The sequence below is a fragment of the Balaenoptera acutorostrata genome, chromosome 1 (assembly GCF_949987535.1).
Source record: "Balaenoptera acutorostrata chromosome 1, mBalAcu1.1, whole genome shotgun sequence".
Classification (NCBI taxonomy): domain Eukaryota; kingdom Metazoa; phylum Chordata; class Mammalia; order Artiodactyla; family Balaenopteridae; genus Balaenoptera; species Balaenoptera acutorostrata.
In genome coordinates this window covers 32,662,695-32,688,526 of record NC_080064.1, presented here as the reverse complement: position 1 = coordinate 32,688,526, position 25,832 = coordinate 32,662,695, and the positions used below count along the sequence as shown (strand labels likewise).

The window sequence follows — 25,832 nt, the reverse complement described above, 5'->3', positions numbered from 1 at the left end:
CTCTAGAGTCCTTACTGTTAACCGCTTCATCACTATATTATATACCTCTCATAGATGATGGACATGTCCACTAGGCAGTTAAATGTACAGTTCTAGCATCATGAGAGAGAACTAGATTGCAGATAGGATTTCAGGAGTTATCAGCACAAAAAATGGTTGTAGAAGCCATGGGGGTCACCCAGAGAGTTTGTAGTACAGAAATGGCAGGTGGATGCCATGAAGACCGCCATTTCTCCATGTAGTTCCCATGACAGACATTGCTAATAGATCAGTGGCTGGCCTCAGTAAAGTCAGCTGGGGAAGGTCCAGTGAGATAGGAAGAAAACCTGGAGAAGATGGTGCCATTTGAAGTCCCAAAGGAGAATTTATTTATTTATTTATTTTAAATTTTATTCTATTTATTTATTTGGCTGCGTTGGGTCTTAGTTGCGGCACGCGGCATCTTCATTGCAGCATGCAGGATCTTTCGTTGCGATGCACGGGCTTCTCTCTAGTTGTGGCTCTGGCTCAGTAGTTGCGGCACATGGGCTTAGTTGCCTCGTGGCATGTGGGATCTTAGTTCCCTGACCAGGAATCGAACCCGCATCCCCTGCATTGGAATGCGGATTCTTAACCACTGGACCACCAGAGAGGTCCCCAAAGGAGAATGATTTATGAAGGAGAGCTCAGGAGTATCAGATTGTTGTATTTCCATTACATGTTTTGAGAGCTTAGCAGAAAAATGTTATATTTGGCAGTCAGGGTCCGTTAGTGATCTCAGTGAGGGAGATATCCATGGAGCAGTGGTGGGCAGCCAGCAGAGAAGGTGGATGGATAGTTATATTGATGCATAATCCAAGATTGTGGTTTTCAAGGCAGGTGTAATCCCTAGAGGCAAGAAAGGGATTGAAGGGCTTCAGCATCTAATTTGGATTAGGAAGTAAATGAAGTCAAAAGGGGGAAGATAACTTGAGAGGATGGAACCAAACTAGTGGCGGGTAGCTTTTCCTTTTGCTTGTAGGCAGCTGTGTTGGGGCATCTTAGCCAGCCAGCACTTGGACAGAGCTCCAGGATCTGCCCAGTGTCTCTGCTGGTTAGCACACTCATTAGGGCCATCCTACAGCATGCCTACCCCAAAGGGTTGGAGCTTCAAGGAGTGGGACCTTTGGCTGTACAGATTTTTGGGGAGTTTATCCAAGGTGAAATTTCTTTGGATCAGGGTTTCTCAACTTTGAGACTCTCGACATTTGGGGCTGGATAATTCTTTGTTGTGGGGGCAGGGGGTTGTCTTGTGTATCGTAGGATGTCTAGCAGCATCCCTGGCCTCTACCCACTAGACGCCAGTAGCATCCCCACCCCCAAATTGTGACAACAAAAATGTTTCTAGACGTTGCCAAGCGTCCCCTGATGGACTAATTCAGTTCCGGCTTACAAACAACCACAGCTCTAGATTCTGCTGGTTTTCCTCTAGGTCTCTGTTGTAGATTTCCCTCACCTTCATTAGCTCCTCTGGGCACTTGAGCTCTGTTGGTTTGGAGAGTTTGGGTTATTTCAGCCTTGTAGCCTTTTTTCAGAATTTTTTCAGTCTGAAAATAAACTCTCTATTAGAGGTGAGACAAAGAGGCGTTATTTCCCCAGTTAGTACCCAGTTAAATACCTAGAACATTAAATGTTTAGGGATCATGATATTTAGAGAAGATTGTAAGTCAATCTTTAATCTCTCTCTTATAAACTTTATATCACTTATCTCCTTATAGTATATTTGTGTCTCTAGCTAGCTGGACTCCTTGAGGACAAGGGCCCTTTCTAAGTCTTTGCACTCCTAATGTCTTGCAGAGTACCTGGCACACAGTAGACTCTCAGTAAATGTTTGCTGAGATAAGCCAGTTTTGTTGATAATTGGCTAAGTAGGTTAAACCTGCAATTTCTCAGAGTATTTCAGTTATCAAGTCTTACAAAGAGGCCAGAGTTCCCTTAGTATTGTCAAAATCTGATTTGTGCAGAGAAGCATTTTATCTAGTCATTTCTATGTACACAGATCACAGGTGTCCTCTGGGAGAATGGGAAATGGAACAGAGTGACGTGCTGCCTTTAAAAGATAACACAGATCCTTTTAGTTCTTCTAGCACCTAGAGCTGACTATGCTATAGGTAGAGTCACACTGAAACTATAATTAAAGATGGAAAATAGGCAAAATGTCAGGCAGTCAGCTACAAACCTGTTCTCGTGGAGTGATGTTTTCTAGACAGGTAAGAAAATTATAAGCCCAATTGTGGCATTTACAATAAGAATATGGACCAAATGTGACATTTATAAAGCTGATTGGTTTCTAGGTTTGTTGAGATATTTATCCTTAATGCAAATGTATAAAATGTTGCTCTGTTTTTGCTTTTTGGCCTAGCAGTATGATTTTAATTAATAAATAATGTGCACCATAAAACATAATTCATCACTGCACAGTTCAATAAATTATCAAAAAGTGAAAATACGTGTGTAACCACAACTCAGTTCAAGAAATAGAGCACTACCAGCCCTCTCAATAATTTTGAAAAATATCGTATGATTCAGCAGTTCCACTTCTGGGTATATATTCAAAAGAATTGAAAAATTCAACAAATCTTTGACATTTTTATTTTATTTTGCTAATTTTCACTAGTTTCTCATTGTATCTAAAATCTATCATCAAGTCTTTTTAAAGTTGTGGAAAAATATACATAATATATAAAACTTACCATTTTACCAACCATTTCAGTGGCATTAAGCACATTCAGATTGTTCTGCAACCATCATCATTCTCCATCTCCAGAACTTTTTTCCTCTTCCCAGACTGAAATTCTGTACCCATTATACACTAACTTCCCATTCCTGTCTGCCCCAGCCCCTGGCAACCACCACTCTACTTTCTGTTTCAAAATTTGACTATTCTATGTATGTCATATAAGTGGGATCATAATATTTGTCCTTTTGTGACTGGCTTATTTCACTTAGCATAATGTCTTTGGGGTTCATCCATGTTATTGCAAGTTCATCCATGTCAGAATTTCCTTTCTTTTTAAGGCTGAATAATCTTCCATTGTAAGTATAGAACACATTTGTTTATCCATTTATCTCTGATGGACACTTGGGTTGCTTCTACCTTTTGGCTGTTGTGAAAAATGCTGCTATAAACATGTGTGTATATATATATATCTGTTCAACTCCCTGCTTTCAGTTCTCTTGAGTACATACCGAGAAGCGGAATTGCTGAATCATATGGTAATTCTACTTTTCATTTTTTGAGGAACCGCCATACTGTTTTCCATAGCTGCATCATTTTACATTCCCACCAACAGTGCACAGGGATTCCAATTTCTCTACATCCTCACCAACATTTGTTATTTTCTGTTTTGTTTTATTTTTTTAATAATAGCCATCCTGGGCTTCCCTGGTGGCGCAGTGGTTGAGAATCTGCCTGCTAATGCAGGGGACACGGGTTCGAGCCCTGGCCTGGGAAGATCCCACATGCCGCAGAGCGGCTGGGCCCGTGAGCCACAACTGCTGAGCCTGCGCGTCTGGAGCCTGTGCTCCGCAACGAGAGAGGCCCGCGCATCGCGATGAAGAGTGGCCCCCGCTTGCCACAACTGGAGAAAGCCCTCGCACAGAAACGAAGACCCAACACAGCCAAAATCAATCAATCAATCAATCAATCAAACATACGCATCTGATTCAAGATCCTCATTAAAAAAAAAATAATAATAAAAAATAATAGCCATCCTAATTGGTGTGAAGTGCTTCCAAAAAGTTTTAAAGACTCCTTTTGTTACGGAAATTTCCCAATATATAAAAAAATAGAGCGAATAGTAGTTGAACTCCCATATATCTGTCACCTAGCCTCAATAATTATGAACACTTGGCCAATCTTGTTCCAATTAAAATCTGTCCTTCCTCTCCCACTATTGGAACACAGACCCCAGTCATCATAAACTTAAAACTAATTAATTTTTAAATTGAAATATAGTTTATTTATAATATATAAACTTTCTTTTTTTTCTGTTAAAGCAAAATAAAGCATAAAACAATGTTATTAATATAAGTGGTGTATTGTGAATTTTATTTGCATCATAGCTGTGTATTTGATTCAGTGATCCATAGCTCTTGTGTCGTTATTAACAAATATTTTCTCAGCATCATTCTTGCTCTTGTACAGTGCAGGTATAGATATACTTTACATATGCCTTTCATCTACCCTTGCCTTCTTGCTTGTTAACAATTTATGAGTAAAATTTTAAAATACACAGTTACTATGATCACAAGCTGCCTCGTCATTTGTAACCACAACTATAACAGCATATCAGTACCTGTCAAAAGAAGTCATATTAGATTGGAAAAGAGTGAAGCAACATCATTATAGACATAGCCTTGAATTACCTCTAATATTTTTTTAATTGAGGTATAAATATTGACATACAACATTATATTAGTTTCAGGTGTACAACAAAATGATTTGACATTTGTATATATTGTGAAATGATCACCATGATAAGTATAGTTAACATCCATCACCATTCATAGTTACAGAATTATTTTTTCCTTGGGATGAAATTTTCAAATTTACTCTTAGCAACTTTCAAATATGCAATAGTGGTATTATTAACCACGCTGTACATTATAGCCTTGTGACTTATTTATTTTATAACTGGAAGTTTGTGCTTTCTGACTGCCTTCATCTGTTTTGCCCACCCCATGCCCCCACCTCTGGCAACCACTAATCCTTTACCTATGCAGCTCCTATTTCTTTTTTCTTTTTTAAAATTTATTTATTTTTTTAAAGATTTTTTTGATGAGGACCATTTTTAAAGTCTTTATTGAATTTCTTACAATATAGCTTCTGTTTTATGTTTTGGTTTTCTGGCCTTGAGGCATGTGGGATCTTAGCTCCCTGACCACGGATCAAACCCGCTCCCCCTGCATTGGAAGGCGAAGTCTTAACCACTGGACTGCCAGGGAAGTCCCCTGATTTCTTTTTTAAAAAGAGATATCATATACTTTCATTTGTATGTACTTCAAAATACTGTATACGTCAAAGTTAAGGACTCTATTTTTTAACATAACCATAAAAGCATATTATACCTAAAAGTTAACAATAATTCTTTTATCATCAGATACCTAGTTTGTATCACCTATATCTTTATGCTCAGTTTCTTTTAATCTGATGGTACAGGAAACAAAGGGTTAACAAGTCACTCAAAGATGACAGTTTACATTGCTAACCAAGATTCAGTTACAATTTTTAGTTTGTTAGCTCTACAAGCAAGAACTCTGGTTTTTTTAAACCATTAATGCTCTTCTTCCTGATATTCGTTGACATTTGTATATATACCATAAACAGTACATTAGGCTACTTCCTTCAGCAAATAAGGTGAGTTTAGTTCTAGGGTTACCTTCTGTTTGATTTATTATTATTCTTTTAATAAATTTATTTATTTACTTATTTTTGGCTGTGTTGGGTCTTCGTTGCTGCTTGAGTTGCTGCGAGCAGGGGACTACTCTTTGTTGCGGTGCTCGTGCTTCTCACTGTGGTGGCTTCTCTTCGTTGTGGAGCATGGGCCCTAGGTGCGCGGGCTTCGGTAGTTGTGGCATGTGGGCTCAGTAGTTGTGGCTCACGGGCTCTAGAGCGCAGGCTCCGTAGTTGTGGCACACGGGCTTAGTTGCTCCGCGGCATGTGGGATCTTCCTGGACCAGGGCTCGAACCCATGTCCCCTGCATTGGCAGGTGGATTCTTAACCACTGTGCCACCAGGGAAGTCCCCTTCTGTTTGCTTTCTGTTTATGTGTTTATCTGTTAAAACTGGCCATTTTAAGGGGCTCTAGAAAATACACCTAAAGGCAGAACACAGGATGAAAATATATCTTCAAATTTATCTACATATCTGATAGAATGTGCTGGTAGAGATGTTTACATTTTGGCTTTTTTGGAGGTGGGGGCTGGTAACTATACATTTGCAACTATACATTTTCTTAACGTTAACCTCAGTGTTAAAAATGAGAATCTATTTACAGACGTCAGAAGTCCTCTTTTGGCAAAATCAGGTTGTTTCTTGATTCTTTAACATCGGGTCATTTGGAATCTAAGCTTCAGTAGAGCCAACTGAAGGCTGTGGGAAAAGGAGAGGCACACACAATTATTAATTCTTTTTCCCTCCTTTAGTTTTCTTAATTTGCACAGAAGACCACAGTATACAGTATACCCTACTGTATACTGTGGTCTAATGTTTGAAGGAAGTCTTGTTCAAGATACATGGAAAAGAATACCCTATGATTTAAGATTCCATCAGTATTTAGGTGTAAGAATGCAGTTCTCTTGTCAGGCACAGATAAATGAGTTGGTTAAAGGCAAAGCTAGTTCTTTCTCTATGGCTCTATTTATATATTTTCTGTGTGTTGTTTTCTTTTGTTTTTTGGTTTTGTTTTTCTTTAAGAGGACTGTTTTGTTTATTTATTTCAAAGAAAGTTGTACTATAAGGTTTTTTTTGTTTCTTTTTAAAAAATTTTTATTGCAGTATAGATTTACAATGTTGTGTTTCAGGTGTACAGCAAACTGAATCAGTTATACATATACATATATCCACTCTTTTTTTAGATTCTTGTGTGCTGTCTTACTTAATTAACAATTTTCTTTTTGCTTGAAGATAGCTTATATCCTTGTTGAGTAAGTAACCTCAGTAGCTAGGAGCACAGAGGCTTCAGAGTGATAGTGACACTAAAATTATTTCCCATTCTTTTTGTGTTGTTGTGATAGTATTGATGGTAGTAATATGGGTAGTAATATAGTGACCCTTACATAGTATTTACCATGTGCCAGGCAAAAACTAAGTTCTTTACATGTATTAACTCATTTAATTTACACAACAACCATATGAGATAGATATTATTATCCTCATTGTACTGATGAGGTATTAAGGCACGCAGAGGTTAGTAACTGACTACTCCAAGTACAAATAACTAGGAAGTGGCAGAGCTAGGAATTGATCTGAGACAGCCTGGCATCAGGGTCCTTCCTCCTAACCATTATACTGTACTGTACTTATTTGACACCCATATAAGTAAAGGGAAATGTGAGATAAAAAATGTTCTTAACATCTTTGTGGGCTCTATGGAACTTATTTGTTCATTCAGTGCTCCCTGTAGAATCAGTGATTACAGAGAGAACATTTAATCTCAAAGCATTCATCCCTATTTTCAGACTAGTATTTTCAGATCTCTTCTCCATCTGAGACCTTGCATTTAGAAAAAGTACACTTGAACTTTTTAGTTGAATTGGCAGATCAAGAGCTTACAGACAGGATATTGCTTTTGAGTATTTAGACTGTATTTGCTGACCTCCTGAAGCAGTAATTTGGCACACTGTTTCTACTACAGTTCAGCAGTATTAGGGGTTCTGACTTCAAAGTGTGTATGTGTGTGTTTTATATATATATCTTTGTAGATAGGCCACTTCTCCACAAATGGAGCCAATCTTTTACAAATTCTAAAAACCTTTCAGAGTATTTAACTCCAAAAAATATCTAAGCATTTGAAGTAGGACTATGAGCAATGCAAAATGTTACCTTTCTGGAGACTTGTGGTAAGTAGTAACAACCTGCCCACTTCTAAATGCTTGAAGTTCGGGCCAAAGAACCTCCAGTTAATCTTGCAGAGTTAGTTCTTATTTGGGCACCGATTTACATATACTTTTTATCTTTAAGTCTGAGTTAATAGCCACTATTTGATAAGAAAGCTAATGTTCTGCTTTCTTCTGTTTCCTTTGTCTTGGATTATGTGGATCTGGCTGTGCTCTGGTTAGAACACATTTCCTCTGGTGCTTTGGGTCAGTCAAGTGTTTGGCTGCAGGGAGGAATAGATCACCATTTCCGCCCATCAAGTGTGCATCTTTTGGAGATAGATGACTTTCTCATGCTAATTTTCTCTCCCCTAGGTTTACGAAGGCCTAGACATCATCACCAACAAGGTTTCTGCCCAAGAGCAGAGTCTGTGCCAGCACCACATGATCGGCTTTGTGGATCCTCTTGTGACAAATTACACAGTGGTGGACTTCAGGAACAAAGCAACTGCTCTGATATCCTTAGGAAAGACAGCAACTAGGCTTGGTGGCTGCAGGGCAGCCCAAGCCAAGAAAGTTTTCTTTCTAGTGACAATTTCTCCTAAGCAGGGGTACCCAAGATCAATAGTAGCATCCCCATGAGAACGATTCGGATTGAAAAGATACAGTGTTCTTGCTACTCTGAGTCTTGTCCTCAGACTGCAGCATCAGCATCACTTGGGAGCTTGTAGAAGTGCTGAATTTGGGCCTCTTTCTAGACCTACTGAATCAGAATCTGCATTTAACTAGAGTCCCGGGTGATTCACATGCATATTAAAATTTGAGAGGTGCTGTTTTAGTGGAGAGAACACTGATTTAGGAGCCAGAAAATCCATGCCCTAGTTTTAGAACTGCCTCGTCTGACCACAAAAATTTAATTGGGTAAAGCGTTTACCCCACTGAGCTTCAGTTTCCCACCCTTTAAATGGGGATAAGAAATTAATTTATAAATATAATGGAATTATAGTTAGAATTCGAAAGAGATTAGGAAAAAATAGTTCTGGGTAACACCAAGAAATTTTGGAAAAAAGAATAACATAATGGGGGGGGCTGCCCTTATATTTTAATGTCCAGACTGCCTTTAATATCTGGACTGCTACATATTAAAACATTGAAAATTCGTAATAATTATAATAGCATGGAACTTACATAATACTAGACAAATTTATGGCACAGATTAGAAAAGTCAGATACAAATTCAAATGGACGTATATATTTAGCTTATGATCAAGGTGGCATTTCAAAACAGTGGAGAAAGAATGTAGTAGTTAATAATTATTCCTTTCTTCATCGTACTTTATTGTGTATATGCAATATAATTAATTTAGCTAGTTAAAAAAAATTATTCCTGGGACAGTTAATTATTTTTGGAAAAAAAGAAATCAGGTCCTTATTATATGGACATAAATTCCAGATGGATTTCAGAGTTAAGTAAATATGTATTTTTTTTTTTTTTTTTTTTTTTTTTATTTTTGGCTGTGCTGGGTCTTCGGTTCGTGCGAGGGCTTTCTCTAGTTGCGGCAAGTGGGGGCCACTCTTCATCGCGGTGCGGGGACCGCTCTCTTCATCGCGGTGCGCGGGCCTTTCACTATCGCGGCCCCTCCCGTTGCGGGGCACAGGCTCCAGACGCGCAGGCTCAGCAGCTGTGGCTCACGGGCCCAGCCGCTCCGCAGCATGTGGGATCCTCCCAGACCAGGGCTCGAACCCGTGTCTCCTGCATTAGCAGGCAGATTCTCAACCACTGCGCCACCAGGGAAGCCCAATATGTATTTTTTTTAAATGAAACTTTGAAACAAATGGGATAACATATAATTGAGTAGTTATGTGATTTTAGAGTAGGGAAGGACTTTGTAGATAGTCTTTTTTTTTTAAGGATTTTTTAATTCAATTTTTCCTTTTTATTGTGTTAAAATATACATAAAACTTACCATCTTAACCATTTATAAGTGTACAGTTCAGTAGTCTTAAATATATTCACATTGTTGTGCAGCCATCACTACCATCTATGCCCATGATAGTTTTTTTGGTTTTTTGGGGTTTTTTTGAGGAAAATAGCTAGATTTGGATATGTTAGAATTAAGAATTCGTACTGGCAAGAAAGTATTTCAACCATTTCAATTCCTAGGTATCTACCCTCGAGAAGCCTTGCCGCAAGTATACCAGGAGATAGGTGGTAGTTCTAATTTTAACAACATTATTGCTCTTAACAGCAAAAACATATAAATGCCCAAATTCCTACTTACAGAAGAATGTATAAAATGTGCTTTGTTCATATAAGTACTTTTTCAGCAGTGAAAATGAATAAGTTGCAGTTACATGCACCAGTCAATGTGGAAGAATCTCAGAAACAACATAAAATGCGGGAGATTATAGAAGGATACATAGATGGTCATACCATTTATTCTAAAAGTTAAAAAGCAAGCAAAGGTAACCAATATGTTGTTTAGGGTTTTATATACATCAGTAATAATGTAAAGAAAAGCAAGGGAATGATGAAAAACAAACAATACACAAAACAATTCAAGACAGTGGTTCCCTCAGAGAGGGGCAGTAAGGGGTTGTGATGGGAATTACTACATAGGAAGCTTCAAAAGAATTGATAATATTCACTTTCTTACATTGGGTTCATGAGTGGGCAGAGACTAAAATGCAGATAATAATTCTTGCTCTATCTGCTTTATAAGGCACTTGTATCAGATGAAGTAATGTATATGAAAGCCCTTTGCACATTGAAACATATCACCAAATGAACATGGTTGCTGTAAGACAGTTCAGTTGTTCAGAAAGAACTGATGGAAAGTGGAGAGCTAATTAAAAGAGTTAAAGGGCAGCAACAACAGGGGTTGACTTAGATCACTTAGAGGATTGGAGATTTGTGAATTTAAGTAAGAACCTAGAATCAGAGTGTCAGAACTGAAAGTACCTTAAGAAGTATTCGATCAACCTTCTTGATTTGACAGGTGAGGGTGGTAGATACTGAGGCCCAGAGAGAAAGGTTTTTGCTTAGGATCACAGTTGTTTCATGGCTTGGGCAAACATGTTAAACCTTTTCCCACCAAATAACTCCTGTCCCATCTCCCTTCCTCTTTTCCATCTCTCCCTTCTGGTATCTCACCATTTCCCCTTCCCCTTTTATTTTCCTTGCTTCCTTTCCCTTTGTTAGTCAGATTATATATTTGAAGTTTTATTCCAATTACTGTGTAATTGTATGTTTCTTATACTTAATTTATACGGGGGGGATATAGAATTTGTTTCTCTTTTGAAAAAACAAATAGACACGTTTCTTCCTTATGCTCCTTGATTAGTAACATCTTTCTCCCCGCCCTACCCCAACCTCTTATAGAGGGCTTCTGATAGAAAAGAGGTCATCTATCTCTATGCCCACAGACTGGCTGGCAAGGGGAAGAAGTGTGTAAATGAGTCTTTATCTGGGTTGAAAGTCTCTTTATCAGTTATTCTCAGAAGGAAAGCCCTTTTTAAAGCAGATAATTATCTGTTCAACAGAGATTCTAAAGAGAAAAATTCCAGGTAGCAGTGGTGTAAAAACAATAATGACTAAAGTAAATTGAGTGCTTACTCAGTTGAAAAAAATATTTCAGGCATTGTCTTAGGGATTTTATTTGCACTGTCATGTGTAATGCTCATAAGAACTCATGAGGATTTTACAGGTGAGAAAACTGAAGCTCAGACAGGTTGAATGACTTGCTGAGTGTTGGAGCTGGTAATTGAAATCTGTTTGTCTTCACAGCCTGTGCTTCCCAGTTCATCTGGTAGAGTCTCAAGTGGCTGAAATGTGCACTACTACCACAGAATGGTGAAGACTGAGTCTAAGAACTATGGCTTAGAGAAACCAGCTTGTAATTTGCCTTAGAAGGCAAAGTCACACAGTGGACATCATCTTGGTGGCTTCCTGAGCAGTTGACACTTAATTCTGTGAGAGTCCTTAGGCTCGTGCTTGTTAAGCTGATTTTGAATGCTAAGCAAGCTTTGAGTTTTAGCAGCAAGGCCTAGAAAGTTCTCGAATTGGAAGGAATTACCATCATGCATCTGTCTCTGGTTTATGCAAGTCCCTCCAGAACTGATAGGAGATGATTCTGAGAACTCATGAGAAACAGTGAAGACTAGTATCAAAAATATGACGAATGTGGTTTCTTCCTAATACCCTACTTCCAAGTGAGTCAGATTTTCTTCTTGATATTAATATTGTGATGTCTTTCTTAACATTCACATTGAAGATATATTTGCCCGAGATAAAATTCCTATTGTCGTGGGAGGAACCAATTATTACATTGAGTCTCTGCTCTGGAAAGTTCTTGTCAATGCTAAGGTATGTTTAGTTCAGTCGTAATTCAATGAGGAAATGGGTTCTTGTTTCTTTCCGGCTAATTTTAATGGGAGGAAAGTTGACTTTTGCGTATTTCTTATACTCAGCAACTGTACTAACTTTCCTACTTAATATTCTGAAGCAAATGCCACCTCCATATGTGAAGTGGGCTTCTCCAGGCTGGCCTAAGGACAGGGGCTGTGTGTGGGAAAAATGCTCCTCTGTGGATTAATTAGCACCTCCATGTAAGTTAACAGTACATTAGTCTGATTCAGCATTTCCTGGCTGAAACAATCTATATGTCAGGGAGATATCTGACACCAACCATTCTTACAGAGATGCTATTGCGTAGGGTGGGACTTTGCAAACTATAATGTGCTGGAAATTCTGGTCCACTCTTTGGTTACACTTGTTGAGAAGACTAGACTCCTGGATGTGTTAATATAGATGTGTTAGCCTGGGTAGCTTGTACTCCCGACAAGGAAGCAGGGTACCTGAGTACTTCCCTAGACAGCTAGTCCTCTTTCTTCTTTGTTTGCTGTGGCCTCACAGCACTACCATGGTGTATTGGAATTTTCTGTTTATGATCTGTCTCTCACTATATGGCAAGATCTTCTGATTCATCTCTATTCTGTGTTCCTAAACACTTAGTAAAGTGCCTGGCACATACAGTGTTTCAGTGTTTGTTGAATTTTTGAATTAAATTTACTACTAAACCTTCTTTTAATAGCCCTGGGAGATGGGCACTGAGAAAGTGATTGACAAGAAAGTTGAGCTTGAAAAGGAGGATGGCCATGCACTACACAAACGCCTAAGCCAGGTGGACCCAGAAATGGCTGCCAAGCTGCACCCACATGACAAGCGCAAAGTGGCCAGGTAAGAAAGCTGGGAGCCAACTGACGCCAAGCCCCTTTAGAGTTAGAGGGCAGTCAGTTCTTAAGTGTGCCTGGGTGAGACAGGTTTGGTAATAGCAGTTAGTGGAGATTGATGTGTTTTAGCTCAGCAGGTTAGGAGGTTAGGAGGCCCAGAGTTATTGCCTCAGTCCAACTCCCTCAATAAATAGTTGCACCCTACTTTGTTGTTGTTACATTTAAAATGCATAATACAATACAGTTTTTCCCTAGGGCCTATGTAATCTTGCTTCATTTTCTATTTGATCTTTGCTTGTATAACAGTTTTCATATACATTTTTTCTGGCATGCAGTCAGCTGACATTGTGATTTAGGTTTCATAATTGATTGTGCAATGCTGAGTTCTGCCCCAGCAGCTTGCCCAGTGGGAGGCAGGTTTTATAAACTGTCTTACAGATCAGTTCACCTTTACACATGGAGACTTTCTTGAAGGGAAGAGAGAGATGACCTTATTAGTTCATTAACCATGTTTTGTTAGGTTGCTTTGAAATTGCAGCCTCGTGTGTTAGGTATACTTTTCTTTCTTCCTTCCTTCCTTCCTCCCTCCTTCCCTCCCTCCTTCCCTCTCTCCCTCCCTCCGTCCCTCCCTCCCTCCCTCTCTTCCTTCCTAAGATTAGATGGTTTATTTTTTCCTCTATAAATATGCATCTTCATTGGTTCCATATTCTGTTCACTTCTGACTGCATCTTCATTTTATAAGTCATTTTATCTATTTTTTTCCTTCCAGTTTTATTGAGATATAATTGACATACAGCACTGTGTAAGTTTAAGGTGTACAGCATAATGATTTTCCTTATGTATATCATTAAATTATTACCACAATAAGTTTAGTGTACTTATATAGACACAAAATAAAAGAGAAAGATTTTTTCTTGTTATGAGAACTCTCAGGCCTCACTCTTAACTTTCATGTATAGTATACAGCAGTGTTAGTTATATTTATCATGTTGTACATTACATACCTAGTACTTATTTATCCTGTAACTGAAAGTTGGTACCTTCTGACTGCCTTCATCCAGTTCCCCCTTCCCCCACCCCCAGCCTCTGGTAACCACACATCTGATTTCTTTTTCTATGAGTTTGTTTGTTTGTTTTGAAGTATAATTGATCTAGAATACTATGTTGAATCCTAATGCACAACATAGTGATTTGATATTTCTGTACATTACAAAGTGATTACCACTTAGGTGTACTCTTCTGTAGTGCCGGAAGCGGTACCTTATCCGGCAGAGTAGAGGACCTACTATGTGGATGGTTATACACATTAGATATTTATAGCAACATTTGGTATTGACAGGGGTTATGAAGTATTCCACTCAAATGAGTGTTCTAGATCAGTGTTTCTTTTTTTTTTTTTTTTTTTAATAAATTTATTTATTTATTTATTTATTTATGGCTGTGTTGGGTCTTCGTTTCTGTGCAAGGGCTTTCTCCAGTTGCGGCGAGCGGGGACCACTCTTCATTGCAGTGCGCGGGCCTCTCACTGTCGCGGCCTCTCTTGTTGCGGAGCACAGGCTCCAGACGCGCAGGCTCAGTAGTTGTGGCTCACGGGCCCAGTTGCTCCGCGGCATGTGGGATCTTCCCAGACCAGGGCTCGAACCCGTCTCCCCTGCACTGGCAGGCAGATTCTTAACCACTGCGCCACCAGGGAAGCCCCTAGATCAGTGTTTCTTAATCCTTTTGTATTATCTCCCCTGCCCCTGAAGCCTTTTTAGAAATTTTTTTCCTAATTGTGCTTCCCTCCCTCCCCTCCGTGAAATTTTAATACTGAAGAATAAGATTTTGGGAGAGGGCCACACATCATTGTAATATCTAAGGTTTTTTTTCTCCCTTGAGGGCAATATCACCCTGTTGATAATGTATATTCTAGATAAATGAAGTTTATACTTTCCAGTATCCAGACATTTTATTTTTAAACATTTAAATAGAAATCTTCCAAAAACTTTTTGGAGAACTCAGGGACACTCTGATGAACATTCATTTTTGTATCGTTTTATGGTATGAGTCTAGAGCTTGGTTGTTACTATCTGCTCCTTTTATTAATCATTTCTTATCATTTCTCCTTATTTTGCGACTTCTAAACTAGTAATGAGTTGAGAATGTGTTTTCGTAAGAACAGTAGGTTCTAAGCAAGAGCTCTAGAGTCTCTAAAAGAAGATTGGAGGACTCCCTTCATCTTTCTTTTAGTTTGAGGCTGTATTCTAGCCTCCAGATAAGTAAGATATCTATTACATTTTTCCCTCTTAGGTCCTCTCTGAGTGACCAGTGATAGGGAAAGACGAGGGGTCTCTACTCTTGTGTTAGGGTTTCAGGAAGTAGAATTGGATCAGGAAGGGAAAGATCACTTTCAAGCTGATAAGTTGCAATCACCCAGAGTGGTAGAGTATAGATTTGAGAGTTAAATTACCTAGTGCTGCATAACATAATAGATGCTGACAGAGTGGATAGTGGCTTAAGAATAAGTGTGTAGTTCTTTCTTCAGTGATCTTTGTGCTAGTAGAGTACTGAATTAGTCAGAAGCATTTTTCATTAATTTTAGACATATTTAAAAAGAAAGTTGATGAGCTGGATATACAGCATACTTTTGTACTGTGGGAAAGGCATTCCAGCGAGACTAGACTTGTTGGCTTATAGCAAAGTGTCCCAGACAAGCTTTTACTGCTTACCTGAAAGTGAATATGTCCTGTTCTCTTTGTGTAGTAGAAACCTGTTGTTTCTGAACCTGTTTAACTGATTTCAGAAAATTTTATATGTGTTTAGAATAGTTTTATTTCTTTCTTTACCTAAAGTTTTCTTTAGAACCCTTTTCTGAGTAGCTATAGGTTTGCAGTAACCCCAGACCTTCATGTGTTCAGGGGCTTATGCAGTGAAAATGACAGTGAGGTATTCTATAATAAATAACCTCTCCCCTGTTTCTCTTGAGAAGTAATATTTCCTAATGGTTGTTATGGGTGTGCCCACCCTCTCCTTTCAAATGACTTAGGAGCTTGCAAGTGTTTGAAGAAACAGGAATCTCTCATAGTGAATTTCTTCATCGTCAACATGCAGAGGAAGGTGGTGGTCCCCTTGGAGGCCCTCTGAGGTTCCCTAACCCATGCATCCTCTGGCTTCATGCTGAACAGACAGGTAAAAGTCCTTTGGTGTCCTAGAGTTCATCCGAGACAGAGCTTATAGTAATACATTACTGTATATAAAATCTTTAGAGTAAATCAACTATACTTCAATAGAAAGTTGTTTTGAAAAAAAGTGCTTTAGAACTATGAGTGGCTCATAATAAGCACTAAACAAGTGTTAGCTATTCATTTTATTATCACGATCATTATTCATTGACTTAGTAAGATACAGTGCCATTTCCCTAGGTATCTTTCTGGAAAGCAGGTAAAGGTAGCCCTGGCATTAGTATAACATGAGATGAGTATAAGATTAGTATGAGATAAGATGGGATGGGAAAGAGACTGCCATCCAGAGAAAATCCAAAGGAGAAAGAGAAGGAAGGCTCCTGTGGAAGGAGGTCTGACTCTCTGGATTGGCTAAAGCCTGGATCACTGATTATTTTGGAATCAGTAGGCCTGAGAAGTGGGAATGATGGTTAGCTAGCTAACTGACGGTATTTCTTTTTGGTTTTTTGCTAACGCCCTGTGATAATAGTAACTTCTTTATCCAACACACATAACAGCAAGCATTCAATGAAGTGTCAAGTGTTCTACATAGTACTTGGATTTCAGAGATGAATGTGAGACAGTACCTGCCCTTAAGGAGCTTCTGGTCTAGTGGGGCAACAAATAATGAGGTAGATACTATGTTGTGATAAACGCTGGGCTAGAAGGTGCTGTGGGGCCACAGAGAAGGGATGATGAGCATTTTCTGGGGGGAGTCGGGGACCAATTTGTAAACGTAACTTATGAGCTAGGTCTAGAAAAATGAGATCGTTATGGGAACAGGCGATATAGTTTCATGATTAAGAACATGTCTCTGAGCCAGACTGTCTGGCTTCAAATTCCTGCTCCATCATCTCTGGTTATGTGAGTTTTAAGGCAAGTTGGTTTACCTTTCTGTGTCCCAATTTTCTCTTCTATAAAATGGGGATGATAATAATAGTACATATCTCATAGCTTCGTTGAGGATTAGATGAATTAATAATACATGCAAAGTGCTCAGAATGTGCCTGGCACATGGTGAGTCCTCAATAAATGCAAACTTTTTAGGAAGATAGAAAAAAAGGTTATTATCATTGTAAGCCAAGAAATAGCAATGGCAGAGATGTAGAGAACATAATTGAAATGGTGGAAATTTGTTGTTAAATTAATCTCAAATTATATTATCTCAAACTTAAATTATAAGGTTATAGAAAAAGGTAATGTTTTAATAATGAACATTTTGTAAATAAAAACGTGTTACAATGCAGCATCAAACAGTGGTACCTGATTCATAATAAAGCTGTGTTTGACCACCACATTGGAATGATTATCACCTCTCACTCTTTGCTCCTTTGTCTGGCTCAGTAGTTCCAGATATACTTAGGATGGCTTTGGTTTAAAGTTTCTCATTCCTATTTAAGGTGTGTCATCTGAGAGTTCTTAAATATGAAATAGCATAAAGTTAGAGTAACAAATATAATGGAAAAAAGTAAGAGTAAAACGGGACTCTCAGCTGCCTTTAAAATAAACAATGGATATACATTCCGTACAAGAATAAAATATTTCTTCTTCCTAGTAGCTGTAATTGTGTGCTCTTTACATAAGAAGAAGACATGCCTCATTCTGGCTGTTTTTATTGAAATTGCAGAGTTTTAAGTGTGACTAAATATAATTATGAATTACTGTATAATCTTCGGACTCTGAACCTTTTCTTCCATTTGAACAAATTCTCTTCTTTGTGGCAGCCTATGCATTCATCATGTATAGTACACACCTTCGGCAGGCTTGCTGGTTGATGGGTTAATTTGATTCAAGTTCTAGATGAGCGCTTGGATAAGAGGGTGGATAACATGCTCGCCGCTGGGCTCTTGGATGAACTAAGAGATTTTCACAAACGCTATAATGAGAAGAAAGTTGTGGAAAACAGGTGAGAATTTGGCTATTACTTTCACCTACTCTCCATCCCTTGCTTATGGTCAAAAGACTGCAAACATATAATACTGGCTTTGGATCTCCTTGTTTGCTACCCTTCATCATTGGAAGGAGGTTTGGTGTACTTGTTACAGTTGCAATTTTCTAATCTCAGACATTCCCAGGAGTTAATTTTCAAGGGAAGTAACCTGGGAGCTGGTGGGGGAAGGTGGAGGAAGGATTTCAGAGAGGTAATAACTGCTAAGGATCTCAATTTCCTCATCTATGAGATGCAATGGCTCAGCTAGATCATCTCCAAGGCCCTGCTAGCTTTCAGATTCAATGGCTCATCTGCTGATACTCTCCTGTTCCCAGCCAGGACTATCAACATGGTATCTTCCAATCAATTGGCTTCAAGGAATTTCACGAGTACCTGATCACTGAGGGAAAATGCACACCAGAGACTAGAAACCAGCTCCTAAAGGAAGGTGTGAATTCTCCATCTAACCTAGCCTTGGACATCCTTGGGTGACAGAGTGTCCTGCTGCTATGGCCTGAGAAGGAGCTGAGGCTAAAAGAGACCCAAATGGCCTTCAGCTCAGAATTGAGACTTTCACCTACCAAGTATCCACCAGTGTGCTGACATGGCTAGTTTTCTCTAATGCTGGGCTGGATGGGCCTTCCTTTCAGCAGAGTGAGAAGTGGTTAGATAGAGGTTCTTATATCTACCTTGTCTTTCAGGTATTGAGGCTCTGAAACAAGTGACTAAGAGATATGCCCGGAAGCAAAACCGATGGATTAAAAACCGTTTTTTGAGCAGTAAGTGTCCTTGTTGTTCCGTATGCCTTGGGTCTGCTTTCAATGGAACACAGATGTTCTCAGCTCACCCAGAAAGTGAACTTTAGTTTCTGGATCTGTTCTAAGATTTGGGACCTGACCTGGGAGATTTTGCATAAGTGACTGTCCAGGGGTATTTCCCTGTGATGCCTCAGAAAACAGTTCTTCCCAAGGAAGAATCTGCCTTATGCCTTGAACACATGAGTGCTGGCTGCAAACAGGGAAGAACGAAATAGCAATACCTTCTTAGCGGAGTTGGTGCTCAGGGTTGATTTTAGCTTCAGATTTTGTACCTGAAGAACAGTCAGATTTCCGTAGGGAGGCTTTCCTAATTAAAATGGTTTTGGGGCCAGATAAGTAGTATAAAAAGACAAAACTTTCACCAATTCTCCCGGCATCGCTTCTGTGTTCGGATACGTAGTGCTTCAGGCTGCTGCAACTCTTAACTTCAGTTGAACAGCACTTTTAAGGAAAAGGGAATGAAATTCTCGTTCATCGGACCCTGTACTGCATCCTTAGCACGAAATTTGGTGCCATACATATGTTACTGAGCCTTCAGGGTGGGCGGTATTCTTTTCTTTTTGCAGGTAAGTAAATAGAGGCTTAGAGAAGTTAAATAACTTGCTAAAAATCCCCTAGCTGATAAGCAGTAGAGTCCTGAATGCAGGCCAGACTCTGAAGTCCACGCTCAGCTTTACACCATGCTTCTTATTTCCTTTAGCTATAACTTTAGCTGGACAGCATTAGTATTGGGCCTTGGGTAAGAAATTGTGTGGTTACGAACTAAAAGGAGATTAATTTAAAGGAGATTAAGCATAAGTGAAACCCTAGTTTTATCTTTTGGGCCCTTTTTTAATATGTTTTTGAATCATCCCTGTTTACCTTTTGCCATTGGATTTCTGCTTTCAGTTACAGATACGTACAGCTGAGGTCTCCCCGCTCCTCCTCAGTGCCTCTGAACAGAAGCACCTTGGGCCATGTTGTTGACCCTTGATTCTCTCTCTCGGTTCTCACTCTCTGCTAGAGCTCTCCAGTGTAGTTCTCACGCCAAGGGGCTTTTTACACTTTCTTCTACTTACCTTGCTTTCTCTGCATGTCCTTTTAGATAGAAGTCTTTGTGTCAGCTGAAACAAAGTTCCCTACTACAAATTTCTAATTCAGCTTCTCTTCTCCGCAGGGCTAACAGTTAGTCTGTAACAAAAGATGGGTTTTTTTGGGTAATGATTTGGAACTTCTTCCTGTGGTAAAGCCACAACAACTCCCCCATCTCTGAGTCATGAGGGCTTGATGGCACAGGGCATCGTATGCCCGTTCCTCATTCATGTGTATGCCGGCGCAGTCCTGGTGCTAGAGTGAAAGGCACAGCTGCCCTGTAAATCAGGAGCCGTGTGTGATTGGCCAAGGGCTGGTCTGCTGGGATAAGGTTCTGGCAAGAAGCCAGAGGGACTTCCCCACCCCAGCTTGGCCTTGGACCCAAGCCAGAAATAGCAGCTGGGAGCCGAGAACTTGTTGAAAGGTACTTAGACAGGGCACAGAAGCCCAACAAAGGACTTAGAGGGGAAAGGAAAATATAGAGTGGCCTGGAAACAGGTGCAGAGCTTAGCCAAGGCCAGGTGTGCTGTGGATGCTGCCTGCACCCTCCCAGTCTCACCTTTCCGTGCGGTGGCAGGTGCAGTCCCGTCCAGTTTATGAAGAATCTTATTTGTGGTTGGCACTATCAAAAGGCCAGCACCTGCCAGCCGTTGGCATTCTGAGGACTTTGATGTTTTTGTCCATGGGGCAGTGCTCTTTGCCTTTAGGCAACTGACTTAACCTAGATGCGGAAGGCAATTTAGTGTATCCACAGACTGGGGAAACTACCAGCAGAGACTAAACATAGTTGGCTCAGATGGATGAAATGCCTGTAGCTAGCTATACTTCCGGCTACCTCCAGTCTTATCTCCCTTCAGAAGTATTTACCAGAGGGTATTTCTTGAATACTCCTCTAGATCTGTTTCTTAGAAACAGGGCTCAACTAGTTCAATTCCAAGGCTTTTTTCTAATTTTCAGATTCAGCAGCTCACTGGTTGATACCCTGCTGTTGCCAGCCCATGATTATCAGTATGGTATTCATGAGTTTCGTGAATGCTAGACTGCTGAAGGGATGTATACGAACCTGAGACTAAAGAAAGCTGTGAACTCTCTTGCCACAGAGTGACATCACTGTAAGATGATATGGACCTTAGAACAGGCACTCACTTCAAGCTGCTAATTGCCTCCTGTCACGTGCTACCTTTATATTGTAGCCCATACAGTGGTCACTAGAGCTGTTACTCTATATTGTTTTCCTGACTGATCTGGAAGATTCTACACCTGAGACTCTGGATTATACAGCTAGACTTACTGGCTGCAGACCAGTCAGCCTTCTGGGTCTTCCTTGGATTGTGTGTAGCTGTTTGGGTCATGTTTCTGGTTAGATTGAATGGCACGGTCAGAATGTTTATTTCTTTGACCCTGTATGTTCCCCTTGAGGATTTTGGAGTCCTAGGAGCAGAATAGATTGGGTCTTGGAGGCTGACCTCTCACAGCTTTTCTTTGTCATCATTAGGACCTGGGCCCAGTGTTCCCCCAGTATATGGCTTAGAAGCATCTGATGTCTCCAAGTGGGAGGAGTCTGTTCTTGAACCTGCTCTTGAAATTGTGCGAAGTCTCATCCAGGTGATTATTGATCACGGTACACTGTCTACTGTCTGGTTTTCACAAAGCTTTCCTTTGCTGACACCTTTGTTGCTTTCCTGGGCACCAAGCATCCTTTTCCATGGCATAGAGCAGAAGGCTGCTTTGAGATCCCTGGAGGCTGCATTTCTACTTTCACGTTCAGAAAGGTTGTTGTTAAAATCTCTGCACAGCCCACCTGCTCTCTGGGATGAGAAAAAGGAATCTTGGGAAAATCTCACTCCTCTTAATATCAGAGTATGATATCCAAATCTCTTTGAATCAAATGCTTCTCCCCCATCCCTTCCTTGTTTTTTTCAGGGCCACAAGCCTGCAGCCACTCCAGTAAAGATGCCAAGCAGTGAAACTGAGAACAAGAGAAGTTATCACATGTGTGACCTCTGTGATCGAATCATCATTGGGGACCGTGAATGGGCAGGTAGAGTCTAGGATAGAGAAATCTGTAAGGGTGGGTCACACTGACTTCATGAAAAATTTAAGGTCTTTGGTAGGTTGAATGCTGGAGTCTGCTTGTTTGTTAAAAAAAAAAAAAAATGGCCAGATTCCTCTAACAGCCTTTGTTCAAATTTCTTGGAGAGGCCTTCTCAAACGGGAGAGTTATCTCTGTATTCTCAATTTCAAAGGAAGATCATATGCCCTCTAGCTTCAGCTAGAGTAGATGTTTTACTGAGAGGTCTGCAGTTAACTTGCCAGAGCTCCTTTGACTTCCATGATCCTGCCTGAGTAGTTTCTTGGTCTCATGTTTAGACCTCAGTGGGGGTGAGGTAGGATTGTAAGGGAAGCCAGGCAACTCACCCAGGAGGCCAGAGGAGCAGAAATAGCTGGGAGGGAACAGGAAGTGCAGTTACTCCTCCTGAGCACATTCTTCAAAAGTGGTGTCTCTCCAGTAACTTTTAAGGTAATACGTTGAAATGGTGTTGGTTGCAAAAACTGTGATGAAAAGTGTTAAGGGAAACTGTGTGAAAGCAAGACAGTTAGACACGCAGAAAGACGGTGGTCAAAGGGTACTGTCTTCTTCATAAGGCGCTCCTGACCAACCCAGGAACAGCCCTGCACCGAGGTTCTAGTTCCCTGTTTCAGAGCCTGGATCTGTCTTTGCCATAGAGTCACATTGCACTCCCCTGTCCGATTTCTGCAGTCATCCAGCAAAGCTCAAAAGGGCCTTAGCCTCTAAGCCTTGAATTTACGTTGTATTTAGAAACTTGTTTAAGGCTCACTCCTTTTAGGCACAAGTAGGGCTTGTGTTTTACCCAGCGGCTGGAATCCTGTTCAGAGTACTGCTTTGCATGGCGTTCTCATAGAAGTGGATTTTTCCCCCCCATACCAACCAATAGAACGATTAGTTCTATTAACTGTTAACTCTGGCAAAATGAACTGCATTGTCAGAGACTGGGGATGGCTGTGATTGCCCAAGCAGCAGAAGAAGCCTCGATTATCGTTGGTTCATAATGATGAAAGGGGAAGAGAAAGAGAATGTCTGATTGTTTTTTCTAAAGGAAACTTAGTGGTTTGATTTGTCGAATGTCCTTCAGGGATTGCCACAGAGAAGCAACATTTGTGAGCCTTTGTGAGCGTGGCTTGTGTAAGCCCTTCTATAGTGCCATCTGTCAAGTCCTTGCTCTCGCATCTCCTGCTGCCATGGAGAGTCAGTCCAGAAGGCCACTTTTTGCCGTAGGCTCTAGCTGGAGGCAAAGCTGACTTTTTCCCTCAAGTAAACTTTTCCTTGACTTCTAACCTCTTCCTTACCTACTTTTGCTTCCAAATCCCTAAAAATGATGTTTTAAGTAAGTATAAAAGAGAATTTAGGGCTTCCCTGGTGGCGCAGTGGTTGAGAATCTGCCTGCCAATGCAGGGCACACGGGTTCGAGCCCTGGTCTGGGAAGATCCCACATGCTGCGGAGCAACTAGGCCCGTGAGCCACAACTACTGAGCCTGCACGTCTGGAGCCTGTGCTCTGCAACAAGAGAGGCCACGACAGTGAGAGGCCCGCGCACCGCGATGAAGAGTGGTCCCCGCTTGCCGCAACTAGAGAAAGCCCTTGCACAGAAACGAAGACCCAACACAGCCAAAAATAAATAAATTAATTAATTAATTTAAAAAAAAGAGAGAATTTAATCTCATTGTCTATCTTCATAGGTGTTTCCAAATAAGATTTCCTTGAAAAAGAACAGGATGGTAAAAAGGAGCTTGTGTGAGTTAGTCAGAAGCTGAGAACTGTCTTTGGGGTGAGAGGTCAGAAATTGATATCAGCCAATAGTAGCTTTTCAGCTTTACTGTTTCTGTGGACCCTTGAAAGGGATCATCAGAAAAGAATACTTGCTGTGATCTCTCTGGTGCATTGTGTGCTGGAGAATGCGAGTATCTGAGTTGGTCATTCAGATGGCTTATCTGACCCAGGCATAAGGATGTCACATCAGGAGGGGCAACCTGAGCGAGCTGGTTAAGAAGAGGGAAGGGCAGCTCTGGGTACTGTAGGCCTGAGCCATCTGTCCTGCAATACAGATAAGAATTTGGATTTGTAACTTATTTATTTATTTATGTATTAATGGCTGCTTTGGGTCTTCGTTGCTGCGTGCATGCTATTCTCTAGTTGCGGCGAGCGGGGGCTACTCTTCGTTGCGGTGTGCAGGCTTCTCATTGCTTCTCTTGTTTTGGAGTATGGGCTCTAGGCGCACGGGCTTCAGTAGTTGTGGCATGCAGGCTCAGTAGTTGTGGCTCATGGGCTCTAGAGCGCAGGCTCAGCAGTTGTGGCGCACGGGCTTAGTTGCTCCGCGGCATGTGGGATCTTCCCGGACCAGGGCTCGAACCCGTGTCCCCTGCACTGGCAGGCGGATTCTAACCACCGCGCCACCAGGGAAGCCCTGGATTTGTAACTTTTGAACTGTGTGAGTTGAAACGTATCTGTAACAGGCAGCCCCATATGGGAAAATTGAGTCTGGAGCCCTGTTCTGGAAAATTGGCTCTCTTTTTGAGCTATAGGTAATCCGAAGAGCTTACGTGCTGTGTGACCTTGGACATAATGTAAGACCTCTGAAATCAGTCTCTTCCTGTATGAAATGAGCTGAATAATACTGTCCCGCAAGATTGTTGTGTGGATTTAGTGATATAAAGCCCCCAGCAGGTATATATGATATGTGGTAGCTAGTTTGCTAGCTAGCTGGCCATATGACTTATTCTTCTCTTAAAAATGCTAAGCAGCTGTACCAATACATGTGTTGATCCTGTTATTGTTAAAGAAAAGGATTGTATAGTTAATTTTGTATGCTTCCAGGATTATTTGTAGAAAATCCTAATTTTTTTTGTTTGTTTTGCCTTAGCACACATGAAGTCCAAGTCCCACTTGCACCAACTGAAGAAAAGAAGAAGGTTGGACTCAGATGCCATCACTACCATAGAGAGTCAGAGTATTTCCCCAGACCATGATAAAGAGCTTAAAGAAAAGGGATACCTAGGGCAGAATGATGAAGAGCTGAAATCCAGCGTTTAAGGGACTTGTCCAGTGGCCTTTGCAAAGGTGGCAGGGGTCCAGTTCTTTCATTCAGTGGTGTGGTTTTATTTTTTTAATTTTTTATTTCTTTTCTTTTTTTTTTTTGGTGGTGTGGTTTTAACGTCTCATGTTCTCTGTCATGGAAACAGCAGGCCTTGTTAGCTCCTTGTGTGGCTGATATGTCTGGTCTGGTAATGAGTTTGGGAAGGGCTTTTTCATTTCTTTTAACCGTAAAGTTTCTATTTTTGAAAGGGGCACAGATTACACTTTTTTACATTTGATCTTTTTGGTGATGAATACTGGGATTCACTGTATCCCTTAAAAAAAGTTTTATGTCCTTGACTCTGGCTGGAAATATCTAATTTCCGGACACTTGTATAGATGATTGTGTTATTGTGAGCCACAATTCAAGAGTTCTGGATTTGGGTGAATGGCAGTAAAGGATCAGCCCCAGTGAGATAATTAAGTGAACCAAACCAGTTTTTGGAATTCCATCGAGATGGAGAGAATCCGACTGAGGTGGTTGTGACATGGAACTTGAAAACTGAAGACTGACATTTGTTGAGCTCCTCCTGTGTGATAATCACTGCTATCTTCCTATTGAGTTAGGAGACTATATTTTTATTGAAAAATAAAGAAAAAGTTTGCAAGAACCTCTCTAATCCTTAAAAAGATGTTTATGTTCATGTCTAACTTATATACAGTATGCTTTGTTTTCAACATGAGAGCTTTTTCTCAAAGTCGATGTTCTTAATATGCTATCTATTTGTTTATTTAGCACATGTTTATTGAGCACTTACTATATTCCTGGGAAACATCTGGAGAGGATCTTTTTTTTTATTGGAGATTTGTTATTTCCAGTTGAAGCTCTCTTATTGGAGTGACCTGAGCTACCAGCAACGTGAGTATACATA

The 25,832-nt window shown here is 40.4% G+C and overlaps 1 protein-coding gene across 2 annotated transcripts in view; it reads left to right on the top strand.

Annotated features, from left to right (window-relative positions):
- Positions 1-25,575, top strand: part of TRIT1 (tRNA isopentenyltransferase 1) — a 44,984-nt gene extending 19,409 nt beyond the window's left edge. Inside the window, exons 2-11 of one of the 2 annotated variants that reach the window (XM_057555312.1) lie at positions 7,933-8,075; positions 11,827-11,923; positions 12,651-12,796; positions 15,815-15,957; positions 17,784-17,895; positions 18,255-18,367; positions 18,621-18,698; positions 21,304-21,413; positions 21,732-21,849; positions 24,749-25,575. In XM_057555312.1, the coding sequence (XP_057411295.1) occupies positions 7,933-8,075; positions 11,827-11,923; positions 12,651-12,796; positions 15,815-15,957; positions 17,784-17,895; positions 18,255-18,367; positions 18,621-18,698; positions 21,304-21,413; positions 21,732-21,849; positions 24,749-24,918 (1,230 nt within the window). In that variant the 3' untranslated portion in view covers positions 24,919-25,575. The remainder of the gene's footprint in view (positions 1-7,932; positions 8,076-11,826; positions 11,924-12,650; positions 12,797-15,814; positions 15,958-17,783; positions 17,896-18,254; positions 18,368-18,620; positions 18,699-21,303; positions 21,414-21,731; positions 21,850-24,748) is intronic. The other variant, XM_057555321.1, reaches the window with a different exon arrangement.
- Positions 25,576-25,832: the final 257 nt, after the last annotated feature.